The 15,631-nt window shown below is 42.8% G+C and overlaps 1 protein-coding gene across 4 annotated transcripts in view; it reads left to right on the top strand.

Annotated features, from left to right (window-relative positions):
- The window catches only part of RTTN (rotatin), a 180,885-nt gene that overhangs the window by 150,418 nt on the left and 14,836 nt on the right, over window positions 1–15,631 (top strand). For all 4 annotated transcript variants that reach the window (XM_054020287.1, XM_054020284.1, XM_054020283.1 and 1 more), the window contains 3 exons: window positions 283–360; window positions 2,363–2,489; window positions 7,486–7,688. In XM_054020287.1, the coding sequence (XP_053876262.1) occupies window positions 283–360; window positions 2,363–2,489; window positions 7,486–7,688 (408 nt within the window). The remainder of the gene's footprint in view (window positions 1–282; window positions 361–2,362; window positions 2,490–7,485; window positions 7,689–15,631) is intronic.

Here is a 15,631-nt window from a genome sequence, read left to right as displayed (position 1 = left end):
TCAGAGATGGTTAGCATTCTACAAGTAAAGGTTCTGTGTAGGGTGACGAGATAGGAAGTGTAAAAAATCAGGACAGGGATGGGAGTAATAGGTGCCTATGTAAGAAAAAGCCCCCAAAATCGGGACTTGTCCCTATAAAATTGGGACATTTGGTCACGCTAGTTCTGTGGCATCAGTGGCGAGCTTGTGTGTTACAATATAGCCATTAAGACAAACACGTTGCCTATATAAAATGGATTCTGTTTTCAAATTGACACTCTTGAAACATTTTTGTCCAAACAGGAGGATAATCTTATCAGGGAACTAAGGGTTGTTCTGCAAATCCTAAGAAACTGCCTCTTTCGAAATGAAGAGTGCAAAGTAAGTAGTCCTACTATTTATATTATAATATTACCACATACAGCTAGTTCAGGGTCTAAGAATAAAGATTACAGATATGTTCAATTTTAAATATTGTTCAGGTTGATTGGCCCTCATCTTAATACCAATGGCCAGAATGGCTCATTGTTTCCTGCAGCAGAGAACATTACATGCATACATCAGACCTTTTAACTGATACTGAAACTTCAGTTCCAAGCCATTGAATACAAACTTCTGCCAACAGAGGTGGAATGGGATGCTATGCTAAAAATCTGTAGCTGGTGGCCAAAATATCTGGTAGGTGGGGGACTATGGATGCCAAAGACCTGCTCCAATAAACCTTCTTTTCTGTTTCCTACCCATTTCTTACTTCCCCCTGCTAGAAGACAAAATTTCCAAAGTGAAAAATGGAACACTTATTGGAAGGATGGGGGTGAGGAAAAATATAGGGAAGAGTTATATGAGATGTCCCCCTATTGGTGCTCCACTACCTGCCCGCCTCCCCTCTGCTTTGGAGAGAAGAAGCTGGGGGGCAGTTGGACCATACAGCACTATATATAGCTGCCGTTCACAGCACAAAACAGGGAGGTGTGCATGATCCAATGGGCACTGCTACCAAAGATCTCCAATCCCAGGGATGGGGGTGCTACCGCACCTACAGTGGAGCATCCATAGGGACACACATCTCGAGGAACCTCAGTTATTGCACAGGTGATCTTTTTTTACTACTTATGACTGAAGTTCTCTGAATGTATTCTCTGCAGAATTACACTGATCCTCCCTCCTTTGCTGCTTTTTCCAGAGTTTTAGTTACTAATTTAGTTGAGGTAGAGGGAAACAGTATGTGTAGGAGGATGAGGCCTTGTAAAATCACAGTTGGAATGTTAGAACATTTTCAGTTTCATGTGAATGCTCACCACACCAGTAATTAAAATATTCCAGGATGACAACATTGACTTGTTAGTGTAGATCTGCAGAAACAATATACAATAAAAGTCCTGTTACCGGGCCCTGTACCAACCAGAAAGCTCTATAAATGGCATTTCTAATCTTCATAGAAAGTCCGGTTGGCATGGAGCTGGCAGGCTCCCTACATGGCTGCCCGCAAGCAGTGATCTGTCCCTGCTGTACCAAGGCGGAGGCGCGGTTATGCGGCTCTGCACACAGCCTCCACCCACAGGCACCACCTCTGCAGCTCTCATTTGCTGCAGTCCACGTCCAATGGGAACTGCAGAGCGAGTGCTCGGAGGAGGGCAGAAGCGCAGAGCTGCCTAGCCGCGCCTCCATCTCAGAACAGCAGGGACAGGTCTCCATTTGTGGGCAGCCGCCCGAGGTGAGTGCCTCCCTGATCTGGCACCCGGAGTCCCCTCCCGCACCCAAACGCCCTCCCAGAGCCCGCGCTCCGCCCCCGCTCCCACACCCAAACTCCCTTACTCTTAGTTAACCAGAAATTTTCACTTACTGGTACCCCCCATTTCCCCAACATGCCGGATAAACAGGCTTTTACTGTATTTAGTTCCTGGTAAATAACCTTCAGTTTACACAGTATGAGTATGAAACAAAAAAAAAAAAGAAGTCAATGCACATCTATGAGAATTTACTAACAAGTCAATGGAGACTATTCCAGTATCAAGAAAATAGCAAAAAGTATCCGTGCATGTAAGTAAAGACAATCTTATGGAATCCAGATGGAACCAGCTCAATCAAGTCTTAGTGTTGACTTGAATTAAAATGTGCTTGAGGCAGCTTGTGGAGACAACATTCCAGTATTGAAACAAGACTGTCTTCTGCCTGTATTACCATTTAAAGCAACCAAGTAAATTTTAACTCTGTAATCTAAAGTACATTAAAGGGATCCTTCAAGGTAAAAAGAATTTTTAAAAGAACTCCATAGTATGTTAAAATACTTTAATTTCCTTTGTTTGCTTTCAATATTGCACAAAATACTTCAAAACAATATTCATTATTGTACCGTACATTCCTCCTCCTCCCTTGCTGTTAGGTGGCAGCACTCGAGGCTCATCTTATCCCTGTCCTCCACTCTCTGTGGCCATGGTTTATAATGGATGACTCCTTAATGCAAATAGCTCTTCATTTGCTTTGTGTCTACACTGCAAATTATCCCACAGGTAAGAGACTCAAGTTTTGGTATATGATGTCAAAACATTTTATCCAGAGTAATTTCTATGTAAAGGGAAAAAAAGAGGCAAAAGAATGACTACGTCTAGTGCGAAAAAAGGTTCTGTGCTCTTTACAAACAAGTATAAAGAACAAGGATGAAACCTGGCCTCATCAAAGTGGATGAGAATTTTGTCATTGCCTCAATAAGAGTCAAGATTGAGCCTCAGGTCCCTGTTCCGAGGAGCATATTCTTTAAATCTGAAAGTCTTTTCATGTCTTTGGGGGGAAAAAAGATTGGGTTTTAAAAGATCCTATATTAAATTCCAGGCGAGCCTCAATGCTACTAAAATCCCCATAGACCCACACATTGTAATATATTCTGTGGAAATACCACCTTCAGGAATTACGTGGCAGTGAATAGTAAAACAATACTTCCTTTAATAAGAACAGTCATGGATGAGCCATTATTAAGAAGGCTGCATTCCTGCAAGAAAGTGGTAATGTGGCATTATAAATTAATGGATTAATAGAATTTAAGGCCACAAGGGAGTATTAGATCATCTAGTCTGACTTGTATATTGCAGGCTATTAAATTTCACCCATTTATCCCTGTATTGAGCCCACTAACTTGTGTTTGACTAAAGCATAACTTGTTTTCCAAAAAGGCATCCTGTATTGATCTGAAGGCATCAAGAAATGGAGAATCCATCACTTTGCTTGGTAGTGTGTTTCAGTGGCTAATCACCCCAACTATTAAATTCAAATTAGAAACAAGTCCTTATCTAGCTTCCAGCTATTGGGTCTTGTTATACCTTTCTCTGCTAGATTAAAGATCCCTTCAGTACCCAGTATTTTCTCCCTATGAAGGTACTTATACATTGTGATCAAGTCACCTCTCAATCTTGTGATGTGTTATGATAGCAATAGCAAATTCCTTTCTAAACACTTGATAAACACTGTTTTAGAGGCATCTGTGTTATTATTGTGCTTCCAACAATCTCTCTCATTTATTCTCTTTCCATAAGTGTACCTCAGCATTCTGAGCATCAAGGGTAAATACAATGAAACACACTTATGACTATCTGTTAATTGTGATCTGCTATCAGCCAACCAAATTTCTGTTCCAGTAAGATTTCCTGTCTTCTCCATATTAACTCACTGTGCAGTTCTGTTACCAGGTTCCCAAGTATATAGAGAGGAATAAAACCCTCTCAAGGTGAGTCAGCTTCAAGCCTGCTCTTCTTTCAGGGAGGAGTCATTTGGCTGAAGTCATTCAAGGAGCTTCTGCCTTCCGTCGGCCCTTTCTCAGTAGCTAAGGAGTGAAGGTCTGCTGTCCTCTTTGCACTGCCCTCATCTGAGCTTGGTTTCTCCCTTTTAAGCTCTTCCATCCATTTTTGACCTCTCTCACAAGTATGATGGGGTAGGGCAACCTGAGTCCACATTAACTCATTAACCCTGTGTTGCCCAATGTGCGATTTGTATACCCCATCACAAATTCTCTGAAATTTCCCTTGGGGTTGTCTACACAAAGGTGTTGCACCTGTGTAATTTAAATTGGTTTAAGGCAGTGAAAACACCCATGTGGACATTCTTATATCAGTTTAATGTTGGTTATATCAGATTAGCTTGTGCCTAATTTATCAATGCAGACTGAATCAAAGTAAGCCAGGTTTAGAGTGTCAACACACACAAACTTGCACCTGTTTAAACACTAACAAAAATACACCTTACTTTAATGTATTTCCAGTAATAGACCTGTTCAACTGAATTATCTGTTGTATTCAGCCTACTGAGGAGGGGAATGGTCAGAAACAAAAGACATATCAAGTTTAGGAACTTTCAGTTATGAAAAACATTTGTTAAAATGAACGTTTATATAGTAAAAAATTTATGGATTACTTGCGTGGTTTTATTTTTATTTTAGAATTTAGCTTGGAATATACGTGCAAAAGTTATCTGAAAGGGTTTTTTTGGTTTGTTTTTTTAGTAGTAGTGAGGGACTTAATATATTAACTTATATTGGAACAGCTTCATGATGTGGCCCTGATCCTGTACCATGTGGACAGACTGCTATATTTGCATGGAGTTCCCTTGATTTCAGTAGGGATCTGCCCATACATTACAACTTTGCAGCATAATACCTACATCAGTCAGTACCACAGGCAGTTATTAACAAACTTCAGTGAACTTTCAAGAGTTACCTATATTGGTGAAACAACTGGAATACTGTGTGTGTTTTATCCACATTTTAAAAGGATGTTGGAAAACTAGAGGCTGAAAAAGAGCCACAACAATTATTTGAGGGCTGGAGAAAATGCCTTTTAGTAAGAGACTTAAAGAGTTCAATCTGTTTAATTTATCCAAAAAAAAGACAGAGGTGACTTGATCATAGTGTAGAATCTAGCAGAGAAGGTCATAACAAGAACCATGCTGGAAACTGAAGCTGCACAAATTCCTAGAATTCTTAAAAATAGGGCATACATTTTTAACAGTAACGGTGACTAACTAATAGAACAAACTATCAAAAGAAGTGGTTAATCCTCCTGACACCTTCAAGACTGGATGCTTTCTGGAAGTTTATGCGTTAACCAAACACATTATTGGTGTCAGTGCAGAGACAATGGGGTGAAATTTACTGGTCTGTGATATGTAGGAGGCGAGACTAGATGATTTAATGGTCCCTTCTGGCCTTAAACTGTTTGAATCTAGGTTAGAAGGAAGTTTCATTTTTTTAAATTTTGTTTTACTTTGCCTATAAGGGGATGTGGTTTCAGTTTAATCATGTTCTTTCTTACTATTCAGGCTAGCTGCAAGCTGAGCCAACCCACTCACCTTATCAGTTCATTAAACCACTTCCGTTAGCGTCCTAGGAGTAAAGCAATGTTTGGTGATGCTCATCTATAAGCAACAGCTAGAGATGAACTACTTTTTTTTTTTTTTTGTATTGTGGGGGTCCAACTTGGTTGTGTGTTTGTGTACTGGCTGCCACTGCAATAGAAAAGTTAAATACATGTAAGGTAGGAGGGAGTGGGGGTATTTGTAATGCAAAAAATATTTTGGGGTAGGGGTGTTTGGAGGAAAATTGAATCTGACCTTGCTGTTTAGCTGCATAGAGTAATGCTGGCTCACACAGTCCAGCTTGCATGAAATGAAGGTTTTCAGAGCATTAGGTTTCTATTTTTAAATAATAGTATTTCAGGAATGACTTTAAACATTCAAGGCAGTTCTGCTAATTTTTCCTGTGAGCAGTAACTGTGCACATTACCTTAGATGTAGAAACTGAAAAAATGCCCTGATTTTTGTGATGTTCCTCTCAGATATAGCATGAGATTAGTTTAACAATTACACCACGAAGGCCTTATTTCTGCACATTGTTCCATGCAAGTGGGTCTGTGGACTTTGTTGGAACTCCACACAGAAAAGCTTTCAGGATTGGGGTCCATCTTTGTATTCCAGAAAAATAAAATGGTTACTTATATGGCAGAAAGAGGCCAGTTTAATACCACAAAGATACCTTGTATTTTACACATTGCATTTATATTATATTTTATAATTCAGAAATAACTAACTTTGAGGTTAATTTTATATCTTGCTTTTCTTTTTTGAGGTTATAAGAGTTTTCCTCACACCCTTGTGGGAAGTGTAATAACGACATAGAGTTCAGACTGAGTATATGATGATAATTATTTAATAACAGCCATTCTATTAAGGTTTTAATATAAATAACTGAAAATAAAAAATAAATTCACTGAATAGCATAAATATTGCTGTTTTTCATTGAATAAACATAAATATAATTATTGACTAGATTGTTGGAGAATTACTTTTCCCCACAAATTCAACCAAAAGTAACCATATATTTAAAAACTTTTGGGGAAAAAATGTTGAGTAATTTTTTTTAGATGAGGCTTCCTGTTGCTATTATTTACAAGTTTAATAAAACAAGATGTTTTTGGAAGATAATGTGCCTTCCAATGATTTGAAATAGAACTACTAAATGCAGCACACCAGACTATCAGAATATTCTTTAATTAAAATCTTGTTTTTCCAACAGAATTAGCAACAATTGTACCAGTGGTCCACTGGTAAATTACAATCGATGTAATATGTTTAATTTTTTCACACATTTGTTTCCAATTATTTTTTAGGGTGATACCTCCAAATTGTACATGAAATTCCTTTGTATAACACAGCCATCTTTTCTCTTGTCCTTCCTCTTTTAGCCTTACTGATGTAAAGTAGCGCTGATAAGTAACATATAATAATTTTCTTCTGTACCATAAGATGCTGATCATTTTTTCCCCTGTGACACTTTTCCTTTTCTTCAATAAAGGCAGAAGTTCTTCACTCTAAAACTTGGGATAGTTGATATTCACCTATCTATAATAAACAGTTTTTCTGTTACGTATTCTTCGATTTGGTGAATATGGCAAATTTTAGGAACTGTATTTTCCTTTATCTGTTAATAATATCAGTGACGGATGAACCCCTGCTTTCCCCCCAATATTTGATAAAGTCCACCTTTGCTAAACTAGGATCAAAATACTTATATTCATATATTGGCTGAAGAGGCAGATTTAATTTCTTTAACATGGAATCTCATATTTTAGGTGTATAATATAAAGTGGAAAAAAGACTTTTTTCCCCATTACAGTAGCATCTAGAAGTCCCAAGTAATATCAGATTCCCTTTGTGCTGGGAGCTTTATAAACACATAGTGAAAGACCAGGCTCTGCCTGGAAAATCTTACTATCTAAATAGATCAGACAGACAGCGGGGCAGAGGTGAAATGTCTTGCCCAAAGTCACATAGCAGGTTAGCAGCAGATCTGGGATTAAAACCCAGGTCTTCTCCCAGGCACTTGCTCTATAGTCTATCTGATGCTGTCTTTCTGTAGATACGGTATATACTGATTTCCCCCATCCAGCCAGGTCACTTCTTAATTTTGTAATAGTGAGGCAGTCTCATTTAAATATTAATGATAACAATGTTTCATTCTTTAAGGCTGTGGTTCTCTTTGCTGGGCAAGCAGTGGACTGTCTCCATTTCAGACTGCACAGAGAAGCGCAACCAGCAACTCACTAATACACAGCGTTATCAAGCTAGCTTCCCAAACACTAACTGAGAACAGCGCAATTCAGCGTATGGTCTTTACTCTTCTTTCCAACCTTGCTATTTCTCATGACTGCAAGGGTGTTATTCAAAAGGTAAGGAGGCAACATTATTTATTTCTATATTTTTTGAGCACCTAGAGAGCTGCAAGGTGCATCACAAAACAAAGACAAGACACATTCCTGGCTCTTGAAGGCAAACAATGTAAAGCCCAATCCAGCAAACACTTGCAGATATGAGTTACTTTGTGTATGTGTGGAGTCCCAAAAATGTGAATGGGGCATGTTTAAATATTTGCAGAATCAGGTCCTACACTCAACGTGACCTAATTAAGAGGGTAGGGGAGGGAAATGATAAAAGATGTCTATCTTAAGATCATGACATGCATATACACTTGGTTATTCTCATAAGCAGTGTAATTCAGGAGTTCTCAAACTTTTCCAAAATAGGGATACATCTTATTCTTCCCTGTTTCCAGCTTCTTTTGCTTTGCTTTGCTTTGCTTTGCTCTGCTCTGCTCTTCAGTGAAGAGTCTGGGGGGTTGTAAAAGAAGCTGGAAGCAAGGAAGACCACCACATGACCATCTAGTGCTCAGTCCATGGAGCACAGTTTAGGATCTGCTTTGTATCTGATGAGAATCTTACTATAAATAGAGTAATAGATATGAGTGACATACTACTTAGTCCATACAGTTGGACAGGCTCTTTCCAAAGAGCATCAGTGCTACTTTTTGCACTGAGCGAAGTTCCATTAAGGATTATTGTGGAGATGGGGGAACCTCAGACTTTAACTATCAAATCCAAACAGGGAGTTGCCTTCTATTGCTGGAAATGGGAGGGGCTGGACGTTCAGCTGTTGTTCCTCTACACTTGCATTATTCTAGACAAATCATGTTACTATTCATACAATAACGTCATATGCATTATTCATAGTAGTAGTAATTTGGCATGTTTATTTTAACACACTTACTAGAAAAGTTTTAAGACTATTTTAAGAAGTTTTCAGTCCACTAAAATTTAAATTCATTTTTGAAAAGGAAAAGGGAGACTTGTAAAAATCTCTTGAGAGAGACAAAGTGGGTGAGGTAATATCTTTTATTGGATCAACTTCAGTTGGTGAAGGGGACAAACTTTGTAGCATCACAGAGCTCTTCCTCAGGTCTGAAAACGGTAACCAGAGTGTCGCAGCTAAATACAAGGTGGGACAAATTGTTAAACATAAGGGGTTCACACATATTGTAGAAGACCATTTAAAAACGAAGTGGGCACTTAACACTTCTGCAGTCCTAGGACAAAGGAGGGTTTATAGGCAGCAGTGTGTTCCAAATTGCAGTTGGTGAGCCATAAAACCAGCTTTTGTTAAGTTCCTAATTTTTAGTGTCCAGCAGAGTTATGATGAGGGATGTTGCTGTATAGGAAGGTGGCATCCATGATGGCAAAGATGGTGTTCTGAGGAAGTATTGTTGATGTTTCAAAGTTTCTGGAGGAAGTCAGATGTGTCCTGGAGGAAACTGTCCCTTTCTGTTGGTGACTGATTTGAGGGTGGTTTCTAAGAGTCCTGATATTCATTCAGTAAGAGTGCTGTGGCAAGATATGAAGGGTCTGCCTGGGTTCCCTTGTTTGTGTATCTTGAGAAGCATGTAGAAGATCCCTGGGGTGATTTTTGTAGGGGAGGAGGTTGTAGAGTTTATCTTCGAGTTGTTTAAGGAAGGATTTTATGATATCCTTAAATTACTGTGATGTGGGATCTTCTTTGAGTTCTTTATCGTAGGTGAGGTCCAAGAGTTGTCAGCTGGCCTCTTTGATGTAGTCATCACGACTGCATACCCTTTGTCTGATGGTTTGATCATTATCTGGTGGTTGGATTTCAGGGACTATACAGCTGTTCTCTTGGTGGTAGAGAGATTGTGGTGGATGTCATTTTTGTTAAAGATTTCACAGTTGATTATTTTTCCTGAAGCAATCAATATAATAATGATCAAGTGTGTGCTTTTGTCCACTGAGGGGGGTGTCCAGTCATGATATTTTTTTCTTGTAACTGAGAGAGGGGACATGGTGGTTGTGAGTGAATTATTTGAGGCAGAGTCGGTGAAAGAATTCTTCTCGTTCCACGTGTTAGTATGGTATCAGGTTCTGTGGTGGGGCAGAAATTCAATCCCTTCGAGAGTAAAGATAATTCATTTCATGTTAGGGGGAGTTCTGAATGGTTGATGTTGTTGAGGTGTCATTTGGTGTCTGTGTTATGGATCCTGGTGTTGTGGTTTCTACCAGAAGGGTCAATCTGTTGTTTGTGGAGTTGCTGAAATTGGTTAAAGTGTGTGTGTGTGTGTGTGATGGCTGTCATCAGGTTTTGGGGGTGGGGGGAGGAGGTTATAGTTGTTTTAGGTTTCCTATAGTAACTCCAGTTAGGCTTCATGATTATTTTTAGGAAAATAAGAATGGCCATACTGGATCAGACCAAGTCCATCTAGCCCAGTATCCTGTCTTCCAACAGTGGCTGGTGCAAGATGCTTCAGACGGAGTGAATAGAACAGGTCAATTTATCAAGTCATCCATCCCCTGTCATCCAATTCCAGCTTCTCGCAGTCAAAGGTTTAGTGCAGGGATCCCCAAACATTTTACTTCATGCCCCCCTGCAATTCCTGGTGCCAGGAGTGGGGCTGCAGCTCCGTGAGGTGGGGACACAGGCATAGGTAAGGGGGCCGAAGCTGGGGCCACAGCTGGAGGTGGGCACGGAGTCCTGGATGCGGAGCCAGGAGCCCAGGTGGGGGCCAGCAGCGGAGCCCCAGCTGTGCCCCCCCCCCAGTATTCCTTGGTGCCCCCTAGAGGGGTGCGCCCCATGGATTGGGGACCTCATTTAGGTCAGTCAGTGGCTCTGGGTGTCCCTATCTTCCATTAACTTAACTAATTTTTTTTTAAATTCAGTTATACTTTTGGCCTTCACTACATCCCCTGATCATGAGTTTCACAGGTTGACTGCATTATGTGGAGAAGTGCTTCCTTATGTTTGTTTTAAACCTGCTGCTTATTAATTTCATTGGGTGACCCTTGGTTCTTGTGTGATGTGAAGGGGTAAATAACACTTGCTTATTAACCTTCTCTACACCATTCATGATTTTATAGGCATTATAATATCCTCCCTCAGCAGTCTCTTTTTCTATCTGAGAAGTCCCTGTCTTTTTAATCTCTCGTATGGAATCTGTTCCATACCCTTAATAATTTTTGTTGCCCCTTCTCTGTACTTTTTGCAATTCTAATATATCTTTTTTTTTAGCTGGGGTGACCAGAAATGCATGCAGAATTCAAGGTGCTGGTGTGCCATGGATTTATATAGGAGCATTATGATATTTTTTTCTATCTTCTTATTTATCCCTTTCCTACTGGTTCCTAGCATTCTGTTAGCTTTTTTGACTGCTGCTACACATTGAGCAGATGTTTTCAGAGAACCATCCACAATGACTCCAGAATTTCTTTTATGAATGGTAACCACTGATTTTGTATTTAGAGCTGGAATTGTTTTCCAGTGTGCATTACTTTGCATTTGTCAACATTGAATTGCATCTCCCAGGCACCCAGTTTTGTGAGATCCCTTTGTAACTTTTTGCAGTCAAGTTTGGACTTAATATATTGAGTAATTTTGTATCATCTGCAAACTTTGCCACTTAGGAAAAATTATTTCACTAGTAGGGTGCTGAAGCACTGAAATGGGTTACCTAGGAAGGTGTTGGAATCTCCGTCCTTAATGGTTTTTAAGGCCCGGTTTGACAAAGTCCTGGTTGGGATGATTTAGTTGGGGTTGGTCCTGCTTTGAGCAGGGGGTTGGGCTAGATGACCTCCTGAGGTCTCTTCCAACCCTAATCTTCCATGATTCTATGACTTCACTGTTCATTTCTTTTTTCCAGATCATTTATGTACTTTTTGAACAGCACTGGTCCTAGCTAGGACACACCACGATTTACCTCTATCCATTCTGAAAACTGATAATTTATTCCTATCCTTTGTTTCCTGTGTTTTAACCAGTTACTGGTCCATGGGAGGACCTTCTCTCTTATCCCATGACTCTTTACTTTGTTAAGAGCCTTTGGTGAGGGACCTTGTCTGAGGCTTTCTGAAAGTCCAAATACCCTTGTCCTCATGTTTGTTGACACCTTCAAAGAATTCTAATAGATTGGTGAGGCATGATTTCCCTTTACCAAAGCCATGTTGACTCTTCACCAACATATGTTAATCTGTATATTTGATAATTCTGTTCTTTACTATAGTTTCAACCAATTTGCCTGATACTGCAATTAGGCTTGCCAGCCTGTAATTTCCAGGATCACCTCTGGAGCACATTTTATAAATTGGCATCACATTGGCTATCTGCCAGTCATCTGATACAGAGGCTAAATATCATAGTTAGTAGTTCTGCAATTTCATATCTGAGTTCCATTAGAACTCTTGAGTGAATACCATCTGGTCCTGGTGATTTGTTACTATTTAATTTATCAGTTTGTTCCCAAACCACCTCTGTTGACACCTGAGTCTGGAACGGTTTCTCAGATTTGTCACCTAAAAAGAATGGCTCTGGTGTGGGAATCTCCCTCGCATCCTCTGCGGTGAAGACTGATGCAAATAAATCATTTAGCTTCTCCACAAAGGCCTGGTCTTCCTTGAGTGCTCATTTAGCACCTCAGTGGGCCAGTAGCCCCTTTGATTGTTGGGCAGGATTCCTGCTTCTGATGTACTTCATTTTGCTGATAGTTTTTGTCTTTTGCTAGTTGCTCTTCAAATTCTTTTTTGGCCTACCTAATTATACTTGACTCGCCAGAGTTTATGCTCCTTTCTGCTTTCTTCAATAGGATTTGACTTCCAGTTTTTAAGGGATGTCTTTGTGTCTCTAACCACCTGTCATTTGCCATAATGACATTTTTATGGTTTTTTTGCTGTATTTTTTTATTTTATTTTGGGTATACATATAGTTCGAGCCTCTCTTATGGTGGTTTAAAAAAGTTTCCAGGCTGTTTGCGGGCATTTCACTCTTGTGACTGTTCCTTTTAATTTCTGTTTAACTAGCTTCCTCCTTTTTTGTGTAGTTCTCCTTTTTGAAGTTAAATGCTGCTGTGCTGGGTTTCTTTGGTATTTCCCCTCTGCAAGAATGCTACATTTAATTACACCATAGTCGCTATTACTGAGAGGTTCACTTACATTCACCTATTCGACCAGATCTCGTGCGCCACTTAGGACTAAATCAAAAATTCCCTTGCCTCTTGTGGTTCCAGGACTAGCTGCTCCAAGATGCAGGCATTAATGCTGTCTAGAAATTTTATCTCTGCATCCCACTCTGAGGAGGCATATTCCCAGTCAATATAGGGATAGTTGAAATCCCCCATTATTACTGGATTTTCTTTTTTTGTAGGCTCTCTAGTCTCCCTGAGCATTTCAGAAATCACCATCACCATGCTAGTCAGGTGGTCGGTATTGTATTCCTACTGTTTAACTCTTATTTTTCAACCATGAAATTTCTATCCATAAAGATTCTATGGTACAATTTGATTAATTTAAGATTTTTACTATGTTTAACTCTGTGCTTTCTTTCATGAATAGTGGCACTCCTCCACAAGTGTGACCTGCTCTGTTATTCCTATATATTTTCTTCCATTTTGTTGAATCATGTGGTAATCTCTTGTTCTTCTTCGAGTGATTGCTCCTGTGTCTTCCACAGTAGGTGTGCGTGCTCACCACATGCACCGGTGCCGGAAGTTTTTCCCTTAGCAGTATCCGTAGCCAGGCGCCAGCCTGTATATTGCGCTATAAGGGGAGCCACGGGCTCCCCCCACCCTCAGTTCCTTCTTCCTGCCAGTGAAGGTAGTCGGAACTTAGTGCTCCAGCTTCGCTGCAGCCCTTCTTCTCTAGCGGTACCATTCATCGGATCGTTCTCCGTGTTAGCTTGGGCTTGGGGCATGCCCCAGGCTTCAAGTCGTGCGACTCCTGTCGCCGCTCTATGCCCAGGAGCGACCCCCACGCTGTGCGTCTTTGCTGCCTGGGTGAGACTCATATTAGCGACTGGTGCAAGATCTGTAGGTCGTTAAAACCAAGAACTAAAAAGGAGAGGGACTTCAGACTTCGAGCTCTCCTGATGGAGTCAGCACTGACTCCAACGCCAGTGCGCAGATTGGACTCGGCACCGGCCAACGCGTCATCAGTACATAGCGACGCCCCTTTGACCAGTCGGCACCATTCTCCTGCCAAGAAACAAGGGAAGAGCTTGGTCTCGCAATGCCACTGCGATAAGGAACAGGGGGAGGCTTGTCCTGCGCTGGGCAGCCCTCGATTCCCCCCCGGGCTCTAAGGCTCTGACTCATGTGGAGAGGAGCAGCCCGGTACCGTCGATCCAGGCATCTCCACCGGTACGGATGCCGGAGGCGGTGCAGGTGGCGAAAGACATTATGTCCCTGCCTGTCCCGAGCTCGTAATCGGGCACGAGCCCTAGGTCACGAGGCAAACCCCCTTTGGGTGCCCACCAGACCTCTCCGAGCAGCCGCAGTTCCCGCTCCGAAGATCGCTCCCTGCACCACTCGGTGCACAGCAGCCGCTCCTCCGACAGCTCCCGGCCACCCTCGCCCAGCCAGACCCTCCGGGCCGCCGTCGGGACGGGAGTCATGGGGACCCTCCACCCCACCTGCCAGCGAGCGGAGGCACTGGGAACGCTCACCTGCTAGACGCGGGTACCGGAGCCACTCTCGACGAGACAGACGTCGCTGCTCCCGTTCCAGCTCCCGCTCGTCTAGGCGCCACGCCAGAGACTCCCCTCGGGGTACCTCGGCGTCAGGGCATCAGGCTTCGTACCGCCATCATGGGTACCGAAGCAGTTCATCAAGGGGGTACCGTTCCTCGTCATCGAGGTCCAGATCGCGAGGGAGACGTCACCACAGGCACTGTTCCCATCGCACCCGTGGCACCAAATGCTGCCACCTCGGCCTTGGCGCCCCTCTTTCCGTCCTCAGGCCGCGCTGCCCCGCCGGGACACGTTGTACCATCAAAAAGAACAGGAGTACTTGTGGCACCTTAGAGACTAACCTGTTGTACCATCAGGTACCCAGCAAGGTCAATGGCACGGTACCCCATGGCAAGGACAATGGTGCCAGGGGGCACTGTAGCAGTAGGTACCGACCCAACCTGGGGCCCGTTCGGTCCCCGGAGCGTCCCAGGCTCCATCGGCCTCGTCAGGCCATCCACGGGATAAGTCGACGGACCAGGACGCAGCGGACCCACGACCGGACTCCGACCTGGGTCTCGACGCCCTGGCACCAATCACAGTGCCCGGCTCCGCGCGTGCTGCGTCTCTGGCACCGGACGACGCCATTGTGGCTCCTCCGCCTTTGGTCCCGCAGGAGGACTTCAAGGCACACCAGGACTTGATGAAGCGGGTGGCATCCAGCCTTCAGCTGCAAGCCGAGGAAATGGAGGGACCGTCTGATTCCCTCGGCACCGGGCTGTGTGGCTCTGCTGCTACACCAAGGGGTTGTCAACATCACCAGTTCCGTGTGGCAAACTCCCGCCTCCTTGGCTCCAATCTCCAAGAAGGCTGAGAGGAAGTACTTTGTGCCGGCAAAGGGTCACAAATACCTTTATTCCCACCCGGCGCCTAACTCACTTGTGGTTGAGTCGGTGAACCACAGGGAGAGCCAAGGCCAACCCGCACCCACCCCTAAGAACAAAGATGCCAGGAGACTTGACTCCTTTGGCAGAAAGATTTATTCGTCAGCTAGTTTTCAGCTGAGAGTAGCCAACCACCAGGCCTTGCTCAGCAGATATGACTTTAACCTGTGGGAGTCCTTGCCTAAGTTTGAGCCCCTTCTTGCAGACAGGGACAGGAAGGACTTCAAGGCTCTGGTGGAAGACGGGTCGATGGCGGCTAAGGCGGCCCTGCAGGCGGCATCGTATGCGGCTGATACGGCAGCTCACTCCAGGGCTTCCTCAATCTCCATGCGCCGGGCGTCATAGCTCCTGTTATCGGGTCTGTTGACGGAGGCCCAATCTCTGATAACCAGGACCTC

This window comes from Malaclemys terrapin, chromosome 2 (assembly GCF_027887155.1).
Source record: "Malaclemys terrapin pileata isolate rMalTer1 chromosome 2, rMalTer1.hap1, whole genome shotgun sequence".
NCBI classification, from domain to species: domain Eukaryota; kingdom Metazoa; phylum Chordata; order Testudines; family Emydidae; genus Malaclemys; species Malaclemys terrapin.
The sequence above is the reverse complement of the archived record's forward strand: the minus strand, read 5'-3'. Positions and strand labels throughout refer to the sequence as shown.